This window comes from Phocoena sinus, chromosome 1 (assembly GCF_008692025.1).
Source record: "Phocoena sinus isolate mPhoSin1 chromosome 1, mPhoSin1.pri, whole genome shotgun sequence".
In the NCBI taxonomy this organism is placed as follows: domain Eukaryota; kingdom Metazoa; phylum Chordata; class Mammalia; order Artiodactyla; family Phocoenidae; genus Phocoena; species Phocoena sinus.
In genome coordinates, this window is record NC_045763.1 from 69,694,921 (window position 1) to 69,718,449 (window position 23,529).

Below are 23,529 nucleotides of genomic sequence, written 5' to 3' on the forward strand. Positions count from 1 at the left end.
AATCACCAGAGAAAACAATAATGGAAATAATGGAAAATAAGTTCTATTTATGTGCCTGCCTCTACTGATTTGTAACATCTGCCTGGAGAAGAACTTTGAGGTCACATCCTGGTTCAGCAGAAAAGAATATCATGATGGTGTTTTGGCCATGAATAGGGAGAAGGTAGCACAAGCAGTAGATGAAAGCCTCACCTGCATTGGTCACGCCAGCTCCAGAGATCGCAGTAAAAAGAAGGGTAGTAGAGTGGAAAGTGCACTGAGTTTAGAGGCAAGAGACCAAAATCCATATCTGTTTCATTTTCATGTTTTAAATTGAGCCGAAAATCCATTAGTTACCCAAAAAGTAGATGAACTGTATATTGACTACAGTCCAAATAAAAGTCTCACAATAACAGAATCAAAGAATTTTAAAGCTGAGAGAGACATTAATGACCATTACCATAACAGTCCCAGTTGAACAGGACTAGAATATACATAACAAGCTTGGAGACCTCATCACAGTCATATGAGAATTTATTATCAGATAATTTAGTTACTCGGGCATGGCATACTAGGAGGGTTCAAATTACAGGGCTAGCTCCCAGTTATTGAGATACAAGGATATAAGAAAGGAATCCAATAATGGGCACCTGGAAGATAAGACTTTGGTGTAGTAATTATTTTATTATTTTAGATGATGGGGTAATATCACAGTATTTCTAAAATATACCCCTCCTTTCTTAAACTAGAATTAGTCTCAGAAAAGGGTTAAATGAAAGTAGATGAATAGAGACATGGAGGCCCAGAGGATTGATAGAAACTCTTCTTGTAGTGGTCATTGTTGATTTTTGGCTGCTTGGCATCTATTCACTCTCCTGATGGTAAGAGTTACTCAACTGTCGTCTTGAAAAGCACTTTTTCTCACTCTGTCCCCATGATTTGAGAAGATTTTCACCTATGCTACAGGAATGAAGAAGTCTATATATTCTATTATTTAGGTACACAAAGGTAATAAACATTTTGAATGTATAAATAAAAATGACAGGTTATGAAGTAAACTATACTCTTCTTTTATTGCAAGATATCAATAGGTATTCCTTAAACATAAGCTGAGAAGCAAGGCACAAACATATTATGCAAAAGACAGTTGAATATTAGAGGGTTCTTTTAACTGAAGACTCAGGTGTTTATTAAGCTCTGGGAAATTGTCTTATATCTTTTGTTATTTCCTTTGCTAAATCTTGTCTGATCCTACTTTAATAAGACTTCTATTAGATGAATATTAGGTTCTCCATGTTGCTCTCATATTTTCCATCTTTGCCTTTTAGTTCTGCAATCTCTGGGTATTATTTTTCTGCTGCTTTATTGCATGTTATTGCCTCAATTTGGGAGTAACATAGATCAGAAGATAAATATATTTTATTGGAGGAGAAAAATAGATCTTTTTGTATGAACTCTCAAGACTATTAGCCAGTGAATTCAGGAAATTACTCAGGGAAAACAAACAACATAGGTTGGAAATTGCAGATAATTACAATATTATAACGACAGAATTTATAAGTAAGTCAAAAACAAAGTTTGAGTTTAATCAAATGGAGCAGAGGTTCTTCAACAACAATGCACTATTCTTGGGTACCAAGTATGGGCTCTATCCCCATATTAATGACATTATAATGTGAAAAATTACCAGCAAATCATGGAATTAGGGTCAAAAGACACATTGACTACCCTGTTTTACCTTTGAGATAAACTAGGGGAGGAATTTGGGAGAGCTGTAGGCAGAGATAATGGAAAAGATCACAAGGGGGTGAAATTGGGTTATTATAAAAAGGGGGATTGTGCTCAGCTGATGAACTTAAGAATATCTTGACTTATGTAGTCCAGGGGTATCTTCTGATGTGTAAGAAAAATTGAAATTTGTAGTTTCCCTGTTCGGTGTGTGATCATTTTCATAGGAGAGAAAACCCAGGAATAGAGACTTTAGTCTCAATCTTCTGGTGATTTTTAAGAATTGCTTGCATTACTGACAATTTTACCAGTTTATTGTCTTGATGGATTTCTACAAAAGGAGATGAATAAAAGGATAAAGGAGGTACAAGGAATTGAGTAGCACAAAGGTTATGGGATATACCAAAGAAGAAAGTATTTTTTCTGGTATAATAGCTCTTTCACACACAGAAGCCTATTCTATTTGTTTTGTTTGTTAGGATGCAAAATTTTTGAGATCTCTTTGAGGGTATCAACTGGAGTTTTTCCTTCAACCTTTCTCTCCTTAGAAAGTATCTTTTTCAGGCCAGTTCTATTTATTCATCTTTGTGTTTGTATTTTTGGCTTTTCTCCAATGACTTGCTATCCTTAAAAGACGCTTATGTTTATAACTAAAGAACAATGTTGATTATCACAGGTACCATGACCCAGGTTTTGCCTGACAATTACAACCTCTTTAGTGCAAGAGTTCTGGGTTTGCTGCATACGTGGGTGGGGCAAGTTTCAGGCATTATTCCAGGTAGCATAGATGGGGAGTGGGCAGAAAGGTGGTATTAATTTGCACCTTAAGTGATGACAGGCAGATGACAAAGTTTCCTTTGAGAGTATTTTCTTGGCTTTATTTGGGAGCAAACACCAATGGGAAATAGGGAGACCAATCTGTACAGCTTTAGGAAAATAATGTCTCAACCAATCACTTAGATTTCCACTCCCTTTCGGGGAAGGGTAAAGAATATGACCACCATAGGGAGAAGACACCATCTTCACTGAAGCCTTCTCTGTGTACATTGAACTACCCCCATTCGTAGCACTGGATTCTATTTTGAGAAGTTCACTCTTAATTTGTAGACTTCTCATGAGCCTCCTTTGATTTCACTGATTTTATTTTCAATTCACTGGGCTTGAAAGAGATAGATAAGCAGGAGTTAAACAATTGTTCCTGGCCTATGATTTTCATCAAGCTATTAAAACTTGTAAATAGTGTTAATCTCTCTGTACTTATTCCTAAGGTATCATAAATATACACGCCACACATTTTTTTTTCTTTTTATCAGTTGTTTTGATAATGTAGCACAAAAAAAGCAGAATTGAGGTAGGAGGGGTAGAACCAAAATAATTCATTTTTTTCTTAATGAGATTCAATTTCATTATTTGCAGACTTAATTCACATAGTAGTTTGAAGATCATATGAGAAGACTGTTTGAAGGTACTTTCTCTGGGAAAATTATTTAACCTATAAATTGAGAATAATACTAGCTTTTACTTCAGAGTTGTTATAAGGATTAAATTTACAAATTCATGTAAAGTGCTTAGAATAGATGGTAGCTCAGAGAAAGCACTCAAATTAATATCAATATTATTATTCTTCCTTTGTGAATAAGCTGTAAATCTAAAGTTCCGTATTTAAGCATTAAAGAGACTAAGTAAGGATGAAGAGAAATAATGCAAAAATGGATAATCAGAAGACTGGTTAATTTGCTTCCAAAATAACTGGGAGTTGGCTATGAAGTATGCTAATGCCCTATTAAAACTGGGACTGTAGAAAATTGACATTCCAACAACAAAAGAAATATCATCAATTTTGCAAAATGAAGTTAGCAATCTTAAAATATTGACAAAATAATAGAATTTTAATAAGCAAAGCGAAAAAATTGAGACTCGTTGAGTCACTTTACGGTGTTAAAGGTGCTATCTCCAAATTCCTTTGTTCTTCTTTATGCCAATATTTTCTTGAAAAGCAACAGAGGTTTAAAATGTCTGAAAATTCCACATTTAGAGCACAATTTTCACTTAATTTAAATTTCCTAGCAGTTCCTAAAGATATGACTGAACATAAAATATAAGATGGTACAACTGCCATGTTCACTTTGCATGCAAAAAATGAAAACTAATGCTAGAAAAATGATATCCAATTTTATTGCTATTGATGCTTTATCATCAGCAACACATATTATATGACGTATATATATATATATAAATAGATATATATGATGAATCAACATTTTAGCCTACAGGAAAAACAAATTGATAGTCTTCACTTGAAAAAAAAAAAACCATCACTCTGATAATGTCAAATCAGATAGTAAGTCTTATCTAGGATTGATTTAACACAGAAATTTGAGTAAGTATTTTTGATTATTGATATTAGAACTCAGAAGTTCTGTGTTGATTTTTACTATTTCTGTTTAATTCTCTGTGCCATTAGTTATCTGATATTACTTTTCTGATTCTAAATATGCAATGAATCCATGTAGATAATACTGATTAAAAAGTAATCAAAAATAAATGAGACTTCTACATGAAGAAACATTTTCACATTTCATTATAGATTAGTTGGGAAAATCCAAAACCATATATTCATATTAAACTTTTCTTTAAGAACTCAGGATACTTCTTAGTTTGTATCTCATTCATTGTCATATCTGTCCAGTGAAATAAACATGAAACAGGATGACTTAGAAAAATGATTCCTGAAACTTAGTCTGCAAAAAATGACCTTGTCAAGTTAGATAAGAGAAGTTTTTAGTTTTTAGTTTTTTAACATTGTTATTGGACTATAATTGCTTTACAATGGTGTGTTAGTTTCTGCTTTATAACAAAGTGAATCAGCTATACAAATAGAGGGGGAGATATGGAGAAGTTTTTAGTTTTAAAACTGTGGAGCTGATCAGCAAAACTCAAATGACACAAGTTCTTTTTTCCTTTTCTTTTTAAAAATAAAATACTAGCTTAAAGATGGTTTCTATAATGGTTTATTCTTTTATTTTTCTCTTTTTGTATGGTAAAAGAGTTTGTAATCTTACAGAGATTTTTTGAGGAGGTTCTACTTAATTATTGTGCTTGAGTTTGTTCTCTCTATTGTGTAACCCTTCTTGTCAACAGACGAAAGAGGTCATATTTCTAGTTACAAGGAAAAGAATTTCTGAAATTGGCAAAGGTATTTTATTTATTTGGATGAAGTTCACAGAAATCATGCATCCTGGAATGTAAGCCTTGGGTTAATTTAGACTATCTGTTTTTAAACAGGTTACAGTTTCCATTCAGTACAAGAAGGCCCAAGAAAATATGCATCTCACTTTAAAAAAATTTGATACACAGCTATCTAGAAGCATGTTAGAGTTCATACTTTTTCAAGTTTGTATTAGTATTCATTTTCCTAGAAAATTCCTCTGGAGTATGTAAAAATACACTTGTTTTACAAAAGAAATTTTGCTTCCTCAAGGGTTTTTAGTAACATATTACATATGAAGGAAGATGTGGATGTAATGTTATTGAGACATAGATTTCTAAATCTTCAAATATTCCTTAAATATTCCTTAAAAACCAGAAGACACCTCCTTCTATGGACTGGAACAAGAAGAAAAGAGAAAAAGACATAGAGAGGGAGGCAGAGAGAAAAAGAGAGAGAGAAAGGGAAAAATCAAAGAAAATGCTAGCCCTGGCTGCTACTCAATTCTGTACTCCTAAGTTTCAATACCACAAAATGTAACAAATGTAAAAGGATAAGAAAAGTTGTAGATGAACTACTAGGAGAGCTGATGATGCCAGATGAGAAATGAAAACAAATATTCAAAAGATACCCATTTGCAGCCCTAAGACAAAAAAGATTTAGAAGCTGCTGTGAAAAATCGCTTTTCTAGAGGGACCTGATCCAGGCAGTTTTGATGCACTCTATCTTCTGGGTATGTAACTCCACAGAAGTTAAATATCAGTACAATTTAAAGACAATTATAAACTTTAACTTTCCTTGTTTTTGTTCCAATGGTCTCACTCAATAAATAGACTAACTTTGGTAACCAGACTATTTAATTTGCCAGATCATGACAGAACTAAACTGATGGACCATCTTTTTTGGTAACAGAAATAAAATGTTGGTATGCTAAATTATTAAGGGTACCATACTCTAAATTTTCAAAGCTAGGTTTCAAAAATGACAGGGCCAAAATGAATATTCCAATTGTTGAAATAAGTAAAGGTAATGATGATGTTTTAAAAAGGTAATGATGATGCTTATGATATAAGAAAATACTTGACATGTTTGCCAAAATGCACTGATACATTTTATGACATTTTTGTCCTACACTGTAAGGTTTATTTCATAAAATATTTGTATTAACGAAAATATTTCTAAGTAAGCTGGTATACACTTAGAATCTAGTTCAACAATGTGTTGGGTTTATCTTTGTTACTTTTAGAGCTAGAGATATTAACAATGCCGTTTGGAATTGGATTCATAAAGAACAGATAATGCTTATGAAATGAATGCGTGAAAATAATACAACTATCTTTAAGCAAACAACAGAACTTAAGCATCCCAATAAGAATTAACAACTTGAAAGTCAGTACATTTATTCTAGTGATCTTGCTATTATATGCAATATCAAAACATTTCAAAACTTAAAAAACTATCTTTGTTCCATGCTACTCATGAAAAATATTTCATCTCATATTACTTTATAACCACACACCATTTTCTTAAAACCATTTTGGCAATTAATCTTCCACTTCACCCATCAGATTTGGTTAAAAGTTTCTCTTAGCTGTTTCTGAAGATTAAATCCACTCTCAAAATCTCATTGCCATTGAGGACAGGAAAAATATATATATATACTTAAATAATTTATTTAAATTTAATATATTACACATATAAATTATAAAGTAAGAGTTCTAATAAAATTTTAAGCACTGGTAGCATCATTTTCATAATTAAACCATCTTAGACAATGATATTTACTTGAGTGAGAAATGGGTGATACCAATTAGTTTGTTATTCTGGCATGTTTGTTCTGAAAAATCATTCACATACAGAATGTGACTATACCTCATAAAAGTGAAAAGGTATATGTATGTTATATAGCTTTGACTATATGTATATATCATTATTAAATGTGAAATATCATTGAGATGTGATGCAAAGAAGAGTACGTAAGAGTTATTTTTCTGTTCACATTTCTATTACGGATATTATCATTTTGTTAAATATTTACAGCTACAGTTATTACTTGTAGGACATAGTTTAGATAGTATATCTAATTGTGTTAACGATGTGTATATTCATGACATACACATTTTGTATGCTTTGCGTCTGTTCTGATGACTATTGGTTTGCGCATTTTGATGAGCATCCTCTTTATTACTAAAGAAAAAATTGTTATGGAAGCAATCACATGTCCTCAACACTTCTATTTTATCCTGGGCAGATTCATGCTAGTGGACTATTTTAATTAATATTTCTCTCACATTCTGCTCTTTAGATAGCTACTGTGACACTGTTCTCTTTACCTTTACCAGCCTCATACTGCTCTCTAGTTTATTATGATATTCTTCCAGTTGAATTTTACAAGATTATGTATGGTTATTAGATAATAATGAAAAACTACTTTTTAATCATACAGTATGTCTCCCTGAGTCAGGCACCAAGACTTCATTATTTTCTGTAAAGTGCTTGTAATGTTGTTCATAATAGGCATAATAGGCATGTCTCAAGCTCTGAAAAGATTTTTATACATGCGTACTGGTAGTCAATTACATCCTTCCTGACCATTCCTCTCCTTACCTGGGGCAGTTGTTTTCCTCCTACCCATTCTCATTCCATGGAACTTCCCAGAAAACAGCCCCACTTAATGAGCTGATATGAGAGTAGGGAGACTATTTTCTCACCACCCCCCATCCTTACACCCAAACATGCAATGCACTGCATCCTTCCACTGGTTCCTGCTTCTTGCTTCTCACAGCTCAGTTTATTCCAACTCAAGCAATATAGTGTTTTAGGTGTAGCCAAAGATTCTTTCAGCCCTTCTAACCTTCCTTCCCTTTTTTTTAACACTTTCATAATTACCTGGGGGAGGAGGGATCTTTATCTTCCTATATTTGTAACTACTGTGCACTAGAAGGTAGTCAAAAATGTACTAAGAGCCATAAGGAACGGCAATAGTAATATATGTTTAAAGAACTAAAATAACCTACATTTTATAGTTAAACATCATCAACAATTTCAAAAGCCTTTAAAGGTACCCCCAAATTTCTCCACACTTTTTCACCTCCTATCTTAAAATACACTTACATGTCAGCATAAAGATAAGAATGTAATAAATTCCCATTAATACCTCAATAAAGTGGTAATAAATACATTCCTATTAAAATGGTACTGTTCCACCAATTTGGTTTAAAAATCTGTACTAAACTAATTATGTCAGGTGACTGGTAATACGCTGACATTTTTGGTAATTTAGAGAAGGCTGAGATTCCAGGGTTTGAGTCCTAACTTTATCACTTTAGCCTGGGACACTGGGGAACTCACTTAAGCTTTCAGAGTCCTGCTTCTCTCCTATGCAAAAGGCTATAGTGTGGAGTTCAACAGAAGCTAGTTAAAACCAGTAATAATACTGTTTGTAAGTAAAAGACAGCATCTGTAGTTTTTATTTCAACTGCTTGATATGAAGATTAAAGTACATTGGGCAGATGGAGCATAAAGTATAATGAACTGTACCATTGGTTTTACAGGTTAGGTAAATGGCCTTTGTGAGTTGACCCTTGCTAATCCGTTCTTACTCTACCTAATGGGGTTATCTTTCTAATACATAAAATCTATCATGTAACTCAGCTACTTAATACCTGCCAAAGGCTTTCTTTTGTTAACAGAATAAAGTCCATATCTTTGACATCTTGACTTAATTGCCATTGACCCCTCAACTAAGATACCTGTGATATATATCCAGCATGAAATACTTGGAGCTCCTTAAAAAAAAAAAACACACATGTTCAACTTCTAGGCCTTTGTTACTGCTGATTCCTTTTGCCTGACTTCTCTCTGTCACTTTGTTCGTCTTAATAAAACCTATTTATTCTCAATTCTGAGCATAAATGTCACCTCTACTTGGAAAACGTCCTTGCTGTTGACTGCACACCTCAAACTTATCTCTTTTATAACATTGTATCAAATTATTAACATAGTTCTGTAACTGTCCTCAGATATATTAGAAATCAAGGTCAATTCTTATTGATTATTTTAACCCAAGGGCATAGCAGTATCTGTTAAGCAGAGGCCTTATGGTCAAACAGAGTGAGTAATAATACAGGCACTGGAATTAGACAGACTTGGGCTCAAATCTTGGCTCCACTACTTATTTATTGTGTCACTTGAGATTTTCACTTAACCTTCTTAACACTGTATTTCCTTATAGATAAAATGGGAATAATAACGGATGAAGATGTTGTGCTAATTAATATCTTGGACTAAGTGAACAATACAGCTTAACTATCCTGATGATGATCGTGATAATGATGATGATGAAAGTGCTCAACAAATACTTGTTCAATAAAAAGATAATTAAGTGAAACAAATTCACTACTATTAAAACTTGTTTCTGTGGGACCACGTAATCCAAAGTCTAAATAACTTGTTCAAAACTAGCTCTTGGAACAGAATACATTGAGTAAGCTTGGGTTATTATCATGACATTTATTTGGCGTGCCTTGGAGGGAGCCAGATTTTATGAAGATGATGAAGATGACGTAAATGATGCCAAAAAACAACAATTTTCACTCCTCAAGAAGCAGGCATCTTCTGTAACAAAAATTCTGTCCAGTGATTTCTTAGATACCTACTAACAATCTTAGAGAAAGATAAGGAAAGATGGGGAATCTCCTTAGAGATGAAAAAAGCCAACAAGATTCTTCAAACCCAAAATATAACCTAGACGAGTCAGCAGTTGAAAACACAATGTTTTGATTCCAAAAATCATATTAAATATATTTACTGAAAAAAGTGTCCCAAATTTGCCAGTGGATTAATAAAATGTGAAAAAGATGAAAACCACTGTTTGAACAGTTTTAAGAGGATATTATAAACCTCAGATTGTGAATATTAACACAAGTGTATATGTACCATTCTTCAAATAAGAAGGGAATTTAAGAAGAACTTGAAAAGAAAAAAAATTCCCATTACAAACTGTGTTCTGTGTGAAAAGAAATTTCAGGGCCAAAGCTCTTGAAATATTTTTATTTTCAACAGAAAATATTTTCTGCCCTTCAGCTGACTATTGACTAAACAGCAGGGGGAAAAACAATTGCATTGGATAATGGAAGAGGTGTTTTTAAAAGAAATCATTAAAAACATGATTATGAACTGCTTGGCTGCTGAAGGTCCAAATTGTGAAAAACTATTGATGTTAATGATGGTAATCATGACACTTGAAAAGTATCTAAATAACAAAAAGGCAACACTGCTTATGAAGTACTCTGGTACAATTTGTAATGATTAGTGGAAAAGCGCACTAATATGTTTGATGCCATATTTCGAAGGTCACTCAACTATCAACTTGACATAATGCCATTCAATTAAGTACACAATAAAAATCTAAGATTATTTATGGAAAGAATTTTGTAGTGCTTGTAGAATAGTAAATTACAAATCCCGGCTGTATGTACAAGCAGAAATGCCTGATCTAATGCACCATTAAGCAACTGTAGCTTTGCTCCACATTTTTAAGCATTAAACTAATTGTGATGAGGTCTGGTCTTACTATATACGGCATATTTAATCTTTTTTTTTTTTATATCCCTCCTCCCCCCCTAATCTTTTTTAAGAGCCTATCAAATTGAATCATGAGACACAACTTGTTTATGCTGTAAGCAAACACATGCAGTATTAACACTGTACAATATCCTGGCTTAATTAGAAAAAGTCCATGTTATCTTAAATACATTTAGGAGTGTAATACCACACAGTTCGAGTCTGAGACTTCCATTTAATTATATTTTAAAACTAATTTACATAGCTTGGAACTTTTTTTTTCCTCACTCTCTCCTACATAGAATGTTGTTCTATTGACCTAGTTAAACTAGATTCTACTAAAAATGAAAGAGAGAATAAAGACTGGGTGAAGCTTGAGGAAAGAAGAGGCATGGTGGTGATGGAGATCACAGACAAGAAATCACTTAAATTTGATTATGGGATAGTGTTCTGTTCATCAAGTCAATGGGCTAAATTGTAGCCTAGAAGGAACTTTCCTGGCATTCTTGCTCTGGGCTCTAGCCTAAAGTTCCATAAATGGGATCTACTTTTTCAGAAAAGAATATATTTTAAAATTGTCTTTCTCTCTCTCTCTCTCTCTCCGGGGTATATATCCAGGGTATGCAGGAGAAAACCTCGAATCTCTTAATGGTATTCTCAAATTTAGATAGGCAAGTACTAAGGAAGGTATCTGAGGGCAACACATGTGGGTATAGCCTGGACTTCATGAATTCTCTGTTCTTCTGTTCCTGAAGGTATTGACTCTGCTCTCAGAACCTAGTTTTCCAGCTTAAGTTCAAGGGCAATCTTTACCCAAAATAAGATATGCATGGAGTCATCAAAAGTCCATAATCAAGTATAAATTTTGACCTGGGAAGTTTAAACTTATCGTTTCGTTAATTAAGCTTTTTTATCAATAGCATGAAACCAAACAGTATAAAGTAAGACAACTTAACTTCTCGATAAGAAAAAAGCAGTCATATCAGAATTTAATCTTACAATATACTGCAAAGGAGGTAATAAAGATTGTCTACCTTCACAAATTGTGACACCATTTCCTGAAAATCCAATGTTGCAATAGCAGCCTTCAGCTCCATTCCGTATTTCACATTTTGCATTTGGGAGACAAGGTGTCCTGGTACAATTCTGAGTGTAGCAACAATTCAGCAAAGTGGAAAAACCCACTAAAGAAAATAGAGAATACACCTTTTCAAAAAGAAAAAGAAAAACCTTCTCCCACTGTTGAGTTAGATGACATACACATTACTATCCTTCTTTCTTTCCATTTAGATAAATGCATTATGAGAATTTCCCAAAGGAGGATTTAGGTAAATAACAGGACATGAGCAAGTGAGTAAAAAATGTAACGTTTTTCTTCAGTCTCAGTGTCTATCAAGTAAACCTCAACCAAGCTAAAATGTAGTGAGCAACCTGGCTTTATGAAGAAAATAGCATTCTTACATCACTGGACCCTTCACCTTGAGGTGAGATACTTTTAAAGGTAGCTGCATGATTGTAAAGTAATATCCCTCCCCTGGGAATGATTCTGTGCAGAAAGAAATCAAGGTGAACTATTTGTGTCTTTTCAAAGTCAAATCTGTGTTATTTTAAGATGAAGAGCAATATATACCATTCAGGAGGACAAATGCATTTTTTTTTTTTTTTCTGTACTCTATCTTTTAAAATTCTGACTTTTCCATAATAAAGTTTCTTTTCCATTTTCTCCCATTAGAGGGGGAAAAAATCAACTCAACATACTGGTCAAAGATCGATCTTCCAGAAATGGAACACTAGACAAACATGACCAATAACATGCAGCATAAGAGAGAACAAGCCTTTATTTCAGAGTTTTTGAAAACAAAGTTGGCAATGGTGTTTTGTGGGCTGTTAGGAAACGATAAGGAAAAGGGTAGGACGTTCCTTTTTTATTGTTGTCCTAGGCCTTCTCAAGACAAACACGCTTGGGATGGACAGTTTTGAATCATGCAAGTCATTACTCTGAAAACAGTCATCCGAGATAAACTGTCCTCATCTGGTAACAAGAGATTCTTAAACATTCATTTCTAAATCCTAGCCTCACACAGGGCTGTATATACTGTCTAAACCAGAATTAATTCGGCTTCAAAGATGTGATTTATTTTCTTTCCGCACAGTATCATCGAAATGGTATTTTAAAGGAACCCAAAGTCTGGGCCAGCAGTCCCCTTGAAAGGCCAGGAAACCTCCCACAAGTGTTAATGGTTTGGATTTCCCAAATGTCTTGGGGGGAAGATCAGAAGAAAGGTCAAAGTCTGGGACTTTGAGGACTTTGTCAGCAGGAATAAAAAGATGACTTGGTCCCTGGGTACTGAATATCGAACTCCAGAGTTGAAAGGCCAAGGAGAAAAACATCCTGAGAAGGACTGTGTCAATTCCCCCTGGAGTCTTGGCTAAATGCACTCGGCACGTGAGTTCCACCTTGGAAATAGCCTATTCCCTACAGGTGCTGGCCCGGGGCAGCCGGGCGACCGGGGCGCGGGCACTCACCTAGGAGCGGAAGGAGTCTCATTGGCGGCGCCGCGGTCGTGGCGGTGGCGGTGGCGGAGCGGCGGGGCGAGCGGGCTGTGTACCTGGGACGCGGCGGGGCGGGCGCGCCAGGCTCCCGGCTGCGGCCCCCGTGACGCGCCCGCTTCCTCCCGCCACTTTCCGGCCTCTTTTGTGTGAGTGCGCTCGTCCAGCGCTGAGTCTGCAGGCCACGTCCGGGCCCGGCCCCCAGGCCACCCTGACCTCACCCCTGGCCTCGGGGCTGCCGGCCCGCTGCGCTCCGCGCACCCCTCGGGGGGATTCTGTCCCCTTCCCGCGGGCAGCGTTCAGGGTGTTGCCCTCAAAGACAATGCGTTCCAGAGTTCAGTGGAGCGTACCCCGCCCCGCCCCGAGAGAACCTACCGAACTGCCTATCAGGGGTCCTTCCTACAACCTCAATTCCGGGACACAGCTTTTTTTTTTTTTCTTCAGTAACACGTTTCCCTAAAGAACTCTGGGCCCAGAAGTAGGCTGGAAACTTGGATCCAAACAACAGGGCCTTGGTTTCCAGCACTGAGGCCGCACCTTATGGGGACTCAGGGTTCCAGAGTGTAGAATAAAGATACTCTGTCTTGCCTACAGAGCCTACAGGTTAGAATCGTGTATAAAATGACTGAGTAAAAAACAATCAAACAGAAAAGCCAAGTGTCGAGAATTAAATGGCTATGAAATACAAGATGCTGTTTTCCACTTTCAACTAAAATTTACCCCTCTCCTCACCAGCACCCTCCCCAGAACGCCTGGTGCATCGTGTATAGCTTTCCTTTCATGTTACTACATATGAGTTGATTACATAGATACGGATCATTCAGGTTGAAACACTTTTAGTGTAAAAATTAAAAATATCTGGCAGGCAAGGCTGATCTATAAGACAGAAAGCAGACCAGTGGTTGCTTGAGGTTGGAGTGGGGAGTGAGGATTCACTGCAGAAAGACACAGAGGGAAACGTGGGGTAATAGGAATACTATTCATTTTGATTGGGAGGCTGGTTACCTAAATGCATGCATCTGGCAGAACTCATCTCTTAAAATTGTGCCTTTTATCACATGGAAATTATACCTCAATAAAGCTGATTTAAAGAAAAGAAATAACGGACGTTTGTGTCACTGACACAAGTCATTCCACCTAAAAACAGTTGGGCACACCTTTGTCACATTTCATATATGTTCTGTTTAATTGAACAAACATCTGCTAAGAATCTACTTTGCACAGAGAGTACCCTCACAAAGATGATCAAGTCATGGCCCTTGGACTCCAAAAAGATTATAAATAGTGGGGCAACAGCTGAAACTAGTCACAATGACACAAGTCACAATGATACAAGTACTTATGTATAGACATCTGTCCTTGGCTCTCTATTGCATTTTCTAGCATTTTCTAGCTTAATTTAATTCCTACAAAAAGCTCCTGAGTGTGGTCCCACAATAAATGAGGGAAATGAGGAACAGAGGTGTTGTGTGATTTGCCCAGAGTCACACAGCTAGTCTAGCTGACCGGTTTGATTCAAACCCAGGCTATTTTGCTTCTGAGTTGGTGCCCTCAGTCACCCTGCTATATTCCTTCTATAGTGGTACCACCCTGAGAAGGGTATTGCAAAAATGAGTAGTCATCAGTTATTGCTACCCAGGAAGTCTGGAAAGGTGATTTAAATGCCCTAAATTCCTTTTTTTTTTTTTTTTTTTTTAATAAGCTAGACAGTGATTCAGTGAATAAAACTCTCTGGCAGCAGTCTAAATGAAGGATGTTATGGAGACAACAAAGGCAGGGAAGCCAGAATAGTCCAGGAAATAGACTACAAATGCCTGAACCAGGATAGGAGTATTGGGATGAGGGAGATAGGGGCAGATTGAAGAAAGGATTAGATAAAGAAAATTGACATCTGGTTGACTTGCTAAGGTTGAGGGATAGGTTTAAAACAGAGTGTGAAGATTTTCTAGTTGTGTGAGCAGAAGGTTGGAACCATTCACAAAAAGAGGAAAGATAGGATGAAGAGTGGTTTCAAAGGGGAAAAAGTAACAAGCCCAGTTTTATAATATAAAATTCGAGGTGTTCTGAAGACCGGGCTCCATTTATGGGAAGCTAGTTTTTCCAAAGTCATCGCATTGTACTTATGAAGTCATTGTGTATACTCATCATTCAAAAGACATAAATATAGAAATATATTCTCTCCTAAGACACGTTATAAACTGAAACACTGTACGTATGTTTAAAATCACTGTCATAAAATAGTTTACACCATAGATCTGCCACACATGCTTACTCTTGATTTTTATACTAAAGGTAATAGAAGACAACCAATTTTAAAAAATATTATTTTTCTCCATGCATTGCTTAAAAATAACAAAAATGAGGTAAAATGCAATTTTAAAATATTTTCCAAACTTTCTTTTTGCATGTGTGTTCTTATTAAAAAGTAAAAGTTTATTCATATATTTTATCAAGAAAATACAGGAGAGGCCTTCCCTGGTGGCGCAGAGGTTAAGAATCCACCTGCCAGTGCAGGGGACATGGGTTCAAGCCCTGGTCTGGGAGGATCCCACACGTTGCAGAGCAACTGGGCCCGTGCACCACAACTACTGAGCCTGTGCTCTAGAGCCCATGTGCCACATCTGCTGAGCCTGCGTGTATATAAAAAAAAAAAAGAAAGAAAGAAAGAAAATACAGGAGAGTAAAATGTGAGCATGAAGTGTTTAATGATGCTTATAGTTTTAAGATCGTTCTTTGTAAAAATCAAAATTACTTAATTTATTACTCAGTCATTTTCATAAGAAATAAATATAATGACTGAATAATTTTGGATATGTTGTCTTTACATTAATGAAAAAAATATATTGAATTTTCATTCCAAATATTTTACTTGTGAGAGAAAAGTATATGTTAAAGAAGTATTCTCAAAGAAATATAGAACTTTAAGTTTAAAATGTTATCAACGATCTTCATTTGGGTACCACTGAGACATTTCTAGTCTTTTGAAGATATAACAATCATTTAGGCTTGATTTTGGCCTAAATATAGCACATGGAAGTAAAATCATTTTAAGCTGCCTACCTAATTGCAGTTTTAATACACTAGTATAAACATTCATCCTGCAATGCGAGATCTTATCAAATCCATGATTAGTTCTATGTTGGGTCTGTCTGTAAGGTGCCAGGATTTAAACAGGTTTCCTTGGAAGGTTCTTGGTCAGGTTGAAGTTCGTTATGGAAAGTATTTACTGTGAAGACCTGGGTTTAGCGCTAACTTTCATTATGAATAGATTCTTTAGCCTCTTTGGGGACAAGTTTACCCATTGTAACATGGAAATAACAATGCCTGCCTTAGTAGATCATTGTGGGTTGTTAAGGTCATTAACATACATTTCAGAAATATTAGGCATTTAGTACCTTTAATATTTAAAGCATCAAATATAGGAAATTAGTACACAATTGAAATGAAGACCTTATCCATGGATGTATTTATGGTGCCCCAGAGAGTGGCACGAGAAACACATGCAGCTTCTGGACCCCCTTCATGAGGCATCTGTGAGACTGTCTGATTCCTCACCTGAGCGTTGGTAGCTTTGACTGAATTCTAAGTGTTTGGCCAGCTCTGTGACTATATTTCTAAATATCATCATTACACATCATTTGAATTTTCTCAACTATGGAAACTTTGTCACCAATTTCTTAATTTAGGTAGCTCCTCATTTCTTCATATTGTCTCTATTCCCATAAGACCCTCAAAAGGATTACAGTTTACCAAACATGTTTTCCCACCACAGGTCAATTTTAGTCAAACCTAGAATTAACAATGTACAGTTGGCAAAAGGACGGCAAAAAGGTTTAAAAAAAAAAAGAAAAAGAAAATTGAGTTATATGTAAGGTTGGGAAGAGTAATTGGATGGCAACACACTCAATGTTTACACCAAGAAGAGTTTTACCAAAGTGGGACATCAGTTCCTCATTGTAAGGGAAGTTCGACGAATGGATAAGGATTGAGGTTCCACGAGGTGAACTTCTCTATTAATGGTTCTTAACCTGGACTCTTAGAACTTGAAGGCAAGAAATCTAATTATTTTTTCCTTCATGACACCTCACACAGTGTCTCGAGGATAATAGACATGTAATTATAAAGGTGCTGATTGAAGGAATAAATAAATTAATAAATACCTAGAATAGTGTGTAGTCAAGTTTAGCAGAAATGAAAAATCTTTCATTTTGGAGATTAACTGTTTGCCTCAAATGTCTTTTAGATTTCTAGATACATTTCATGTCATTGGGATATAGCCAATCACAATCTTTTGCATTTCAATTTAAAGAAAAAGCCAGGAAAACTCTTAGTTAACTGTAGAGTAATCTATAGTTCCCAAACGGTAGGGAACCATTTTTTTGTCTACTGTTAAACTGATGATTTTAAATAGTCGGCGTAGAGATACTGCAATTCCTGAACCTAGTTACCTGGTAAGTTATGACTCTCAATCTATATTGAGTCTATGTGTCTGTCGACATCTTGTATCAAACAATTTTAATGCTTTAATACACATTTCCATTGGGGCACTTTTAACAACTTAATTTTCTAATTATAAAACTCAAGTTAGTATTTAAAAGAACAATTTAAAAATTGAGTTTCCAAAACTACAAACAGAAACACTTGGATAGCTTTTATGGTATTAATTGTTTTTAGTGAAAGGGGATGCAAAAAGCATCTGGTAATTTTCAACCTTGGTTGGCAGAGAGGAGATCCAAGTTCCTTCCCAGCCTGGTTTATTCAATTGTTTTGTGGCCTTCATAAAACCCACTAAAACTTTCCATTATTCTGTTTAACATTTGCAAATCTCTCTGTTTTGTATGCTTTTTCTGTTCTATGGTTTCTGTTCGTAAAGATTTATAAATTAGCACCCACACTTAGGAACTTATGTTTTTAAGCCAGGCATTGGCCAAAAAAAGAGAAGTATGTGCATTATGCTAATTGTTTGCGTTATAACTGACTTCTATGTTATTTTATTAATGTATTTTCCTTTGAACCTTTCCATGTTACAAAAATATGAAACTGACCTCACTTTTAAAAAATGGCAATACTTCTAAAATAGAAACCATGCTAAAATCACCATCTATTTGATATTGTCGTACTTTTTAGCTATGCTTTTAACATGTTGTAGCATTGATTTATTTATAGTTGATTGCTCTTCTTCAGTGAGTTGTCCAAAATAATATCCTGAGAGGTTACAGAATCCATCAGGATGTACAAGTAATTTAAATTATTTCTTTAAGTATGTAATACTTTGTGCTTTATATTACATTTCATCTACCTTTGTGTTCTTCAATCACTAGTTTATTATACCTACTTACAATTCTCCATATGGCTCAATTTTTTTAGCAAAATTAAATATTGTAATTACAAACTGTCAGCATATTTCAGCTGCTTGTTCTTGACTATCATCCATTATTATTAACATGCATATTGAAGACACAAGCTTCTGGTTCAAATCTCCAGGGGTCATCATTATTAACTTCCTACCACTTTAAGAATTATCTTTTTTTCTTACTCTTTACTTACTACTTTGTCACAAACCTTTAATCTCAGACAAGATTTAGTTTTCCTATTGTAATCTGTTTTATTAATAGCCTTCTGTAAGAAGAGATTGGCTTAAAAAACAGAAAGCTATTTGGAGGTCTAAATAAAATACATTAGCTTATAGTCATTTGTAATTGATCTCATTTAAGAAACTCTTATTAAAGGTGGACGTCAGACCATGAGTTGTCCCCTCATCTCCATCTACAACCATAAATGAATATAAAAGTACTGTCTCTAGCCAACCAATTGCTAAAATAATCTTGCCTATACAGAAATAATATTAAAAATTTAAAGGTAACATTTACTTTTCTCAAAGTCATGGTAATATAAAGGCATCATTGATATATAACTTGTACATTAACATTGTCAAACAAGGGCTAAGATAACAGAGTTTAGTTCTCATATATGTCAAAAATTATTCACAAACCAGTTGCACTAGTTTCTCTTTCAGAATTCTGAAATAGTTATTGATTTTTCCAAATTTTAGTTATACTTAATCTACTACTTTTCTAGTAACTAGTATAATGACATTTTTTAAATGTATGAATAAAAATAGGTTTCTTTGTCATATGAAATTATATAAGCACATTTGTTTTATTCAATGACTTACAAGAAAGTGATGGAAACCTAAAATGATGATCAGTTAGTGATAATTCCAAGAACATTTTTTTCTGTGAATGGAGTTCCACAGAGGGAAAATGTAATTAAAATGATATCTTTTGGAAATTAATCTCATTTGTGAAATGTAAACAAAATTATTTATGGTGCAAAGAGTAATGATATGAAAAAAAATTCTCATATTATTTTATTTTTGTGACAAACATGATTGCTGAGTCCAGAACACTGAATGATCAAGAGGTGTTTGTTTTAATTTCTTTTCATTAGTGGATATTCAGGTATTTATAGGTAACTTTCCTGATATAAACACATAGGTTTAAAATTAAAAGAATTCTAAACTATAATTGTAATGACATTGTTTAGGTGTGAAATTGTCTAGCTGCGAAAGATAGAAGTTGCAGTTTAATTATTATCACATAATTGACCCTTTAATCCTGAAGTTGATATCCTATTTTAAGGCATTTTTTTCACTTTGCCTATTTAAATCAGAAAATAAAAATAAGATTTCTATGTAGAGTTGACATTTTTGTTAACATAGGCACTTCCTCTCCTTAAAAAAAAAAATGAGCTACATGTTAAACACTCTTCAGTAGTTTTTATTTGACTTCTAGGATACTACTTTATACTATTGGCCAAATTTCTTTTTAATGATTATTCTTCATTTACTTTTAATAATTTCAATATTCTCTCATTAGCAATGAATTTTGTGATATGTCCTCCATTGCCCTCATATTTATGAGAATTAAAGAGTTTTATTTATACTTGCAAGAAAGTACTTTTAAAAACTTTTAAACAATTCATATTACTTTAAAATCATGAATCCTCTGTTGACTGTCTTCTTTTTGTTTTTGAAGGCTGAAATTAACTTTATGTATTGTTTATACTTTCAGTGCTAAGATTGTTAAGGTCGATGTGTAAAATTTTTAAGCGATGTGTCTTGTTTACAATGTCCTGTGGTCCATTACCAAAGCATTTGAGAGGAACCACATAATTATGGTCTTAGAGGTTGTCCTGTAAATATACTAATTTCGGGGGGCCTCCCTGGTGGCGCAGTGGTTGAGAGTCCGCCTGCCGATGCAGGGGACACGGGTTCGTGCCCCGGTCCGGGAAGATCCCACATACCACGGAGCGGCTGGGCCCGTGAGCCATGGCCGCTGAGCCTGCGCGTCCGGCGCCTGTGCTCCGCAACGGGAGAGGCCACAGCAGTGAGAGGCCCGCGTACCGCAAAAAAAAAAAATAATAATAATAAAATATATTAATTTCGTTCCATTTCCCTACTATCCTTGTCAATAGAATGGCTAAATATCATCTTTCTCTTTTTGTTTTTATTTCTTTTAAAGGACTTATAAGGCTGTCAACAAAAAATGGATTAAGTTTTTACTTCTGTCATCATAAAATGTTCAGTCCTAACAGAGTTATTCCTGAATTGTAACTCATACTTTCACTGTGCAAAAAATTCACTGAGAGATAACATGCCAACAAATTATTCTAGTCTTGGCAAATCTTTAAAAGTAAATTTCCTGGTTCATGTGGAGTGCTACAGAGCACTGAAAAAGTACGTATATGGTAAAGTAACTTGCCTAGATGCAACTTTTAATGTGTATTATGTGTCTCAACCTAATAATCTGTACTTAGAGTATCAAATCACTCTAACACTGAATCATCTCCAAATATTATTACCCAATAAAAGCAGTAGTCTGTACAATGTGTCTGATAATTAACTAAGGCACTAGGAACAATAGAATATAAACCATTTCTGAAGTGCTCTGCTTTATCTGGAGAACTGTGCTCCAGATCATATTTATCACTGCTAAGACCACATTCTCATTGGCTTCCAGTGACATCATATACCCAAGGGATGCCAAATTTCTTTAATCATCTGAAGCCAAAGGCATTGTTTCACCTACCTGGCCTGATATCTCTATCAGAAAAGGAAACTCAGCACTGACTATGCCTGGCCTTCCTGCTCTTCCATGCGCCTTCAAACCAGTTGCAATGGCCTATTTATCCCTCTTGTCCTCAGTGAGAAATTGTTTTATAATGAATATTTTTTTCTTTTATGATTAAAGGAACTATTCAATAAGGTGATTGGAATCAGACTGAAAGAAATATGATAAGTTAAAAAGAACTTTCTGATGAGCAATTCCCAAGATAAAGTCTCTTAGCATTACTCCAATCAGGCTCACTCTGTATCTCCCTTGATAGGGTCATAGAAAGGTTTGCTCTTTCATGAGAAAACACACATTAACGGGTCAGCAAATCTAAACAAAAGTGACTTTATTTATTTTTTTCATTTAAATAGAGGAACAAATAATTCAAGTATTAGTGTATTTCTCAATGTTGCTTTCAGGTATAGCATCAGATATCCTCTATTCATTCATTCATTCTCCAGCCAACATAATTGAGTATCTACCGAATAGCAAATTCTGTGTGATAGTCTGGAGATTTAAAAGTAAAATGTATCAATCAGAAATATTCCAGGATGGTCCTAGGGGCTAATTCCGGGTTTCCTGAGCCAGGACTGGAGATGCCCCTCTGCTTTCTTTATCAGGAGAGGCTGTGCCAAACCTGACTTCTCATGGGGACCCAAGGGGTCCAGGTACTTTCCCAGACAGCTCTCATCAACAGCTGATATCAAAGTTCAGACTTCTTGGCACCCAAATTGACCAATAATTCCTTCCTATACAACTGACAAGACTGGTCTCCTATTGACCCTACTAAAAGGGAAGGCAGGGCTCTCTCCACTAAAGACATGTCTGTACTTCATGTACAGCAGAAAAGCCTTGACCAGCAGCCCTCCACTGGGGATGATGGGAAGACTGCAGGACCTGTACTTGCTTTTCTATTTCTGACCTTGGGCTTGCAAATTTCCCTGCGTAGGTGGTTTGCTGAACACACCTTGCATGTTTGGAGTCCAGTGAAGGGGACTTGACTCTCTGTTCTCCCTTATTATAAGGAAAACCTAAGAAAATGCCTCTTTCAGAGGGTAACAGACTCCTGGGAACCAAGAAATCTGGCTTCATGGACCAGCTGCCTAACATCGGGGACTATAAGGCCGTTGGGAGGTTTTAACTCCTCCTTTGAGTGACTGGGGTAGGAGAGAAAACTGCCTCTTAATGGAGAAAAGAGAATTCCTAATCTAAGATATCTTGATGGGCAACCTAGAATGAATCCTCAGGGTTACTTTCAGGCAGTTCCTGGTCCTCATATCATACAAGTTAATATGACATGTTCCTGACTTCAGTAATGGTACAGTTAAGCAAGGATAAATTAAAATAAAAACATTATACTAAGAAATAATTGTCAATAATGGTACAAAGAACATAGCCTGTTATGAAGGGTGTGGCAGGGATTGTTGGTGGCTTCTTAACAAATATTTTTTTCTGTCTTTCCTAATAATGGCACCTTGTGTTTGAGGCTGTGAACTTGGCCTACTCTTTTTCTAGTCTACTTTATAGCTGGGAGTGCTGAGACTAAGTACTGGCCATTGAGGTATAAGCACAAGTTTGGATTTCACTTCTAGAAACCTCCTTTAAATAGACTAATTTTTCTCACTGCTTCTTCCATCCTGCTGCTTTTGACACAGTGGTAAAAATCACAACTTAGCCATTATCTTAGGCTAGGAGGAAGAGGTGCAGAGTTGTGATTGATACCCCAGGACAAAGCCACGGATACCATGGTGGTCTGCAAGTGGACTCTGTATCAACATAATGCCAGGCCTCCACCTAATTTGTTCTTGACTCCCAGTAGGTATTGATCAGACACTGTCAGCAAAGGGAAACTGAGGCTCAGGCAAGAAGTAAGAACATTAGGATAAGTCAGGGCTACCACATGGCCCTGAACTTCAGTTGAGGGAATTACACATACACATACCCATATTAATATCTACGTATGTGTATATTTATACATGTGTATAAATATATATGTATCTATGTGCATATATGTGTGTATATTTCTACATAGACACAAATATAGTAACTTTTAAAAAGTATGACTGACTTTCATACATCAATACAACACAAATATCCAAAATTAAAATCTTTATTTTCAGATTTTTTTTTCCTTATTAATTGAGTCCAGGGATTAAAACAAAATTAGGGCAAAATAAATGTTTTCTCAATATTTATTATGAGATAATATCTTACAATGTTAGGTCTCTCTTTATCCCAATTCTTTGAGCATAATTAACTTATGATAATTGATCCTTAAGTTGTAAATTAAAGAGATTGTCCCTGATTAAAATAAGAATGCTACACAGAAACACCTCAGTGTGGCAAGCCCAAATCCAAGTAATTTAACTGCTCATGTCTCCATCC

General features: G+C 35.3%; 1 protein-coding gene across 2 annotated transcripts in view; it reads right to left on the reverse strand.

The window, feature by feature from the left end:
• The window catches only part of ADGRL4 (adhesion G protein-coupled receptor L4), a 121,928-nt gene extending 108,577 nt beyond the window's left edge, over window positions 1-13,351 (reverse strand). The window contains exons 1-2 of one of the 2 annotated variants that reach the window (XM_032647622.1): window positions 13,007-13,351; window positions 11,515-11,664 (exon numbers count right to left, since the gene is read on the reverse strand). In XM_032647622.1, the coding sequence (XP_032503513.1) occupies window positions 11,515-11,664; window positions 13,007-13,028 (172 nt within the window). In that variant the 5' untranslated portion in view covers window positions 13,029-13,351. The remainder of the gene's footprint in view (window positions 1-11,514; window positions 11,665-13,006) is intronic. The other variant, XM_032647629.1, reaches the window with a different exon arrangement.
• Window positions 13,352-23,529: the final 10,178 nt, after the last annotated feature.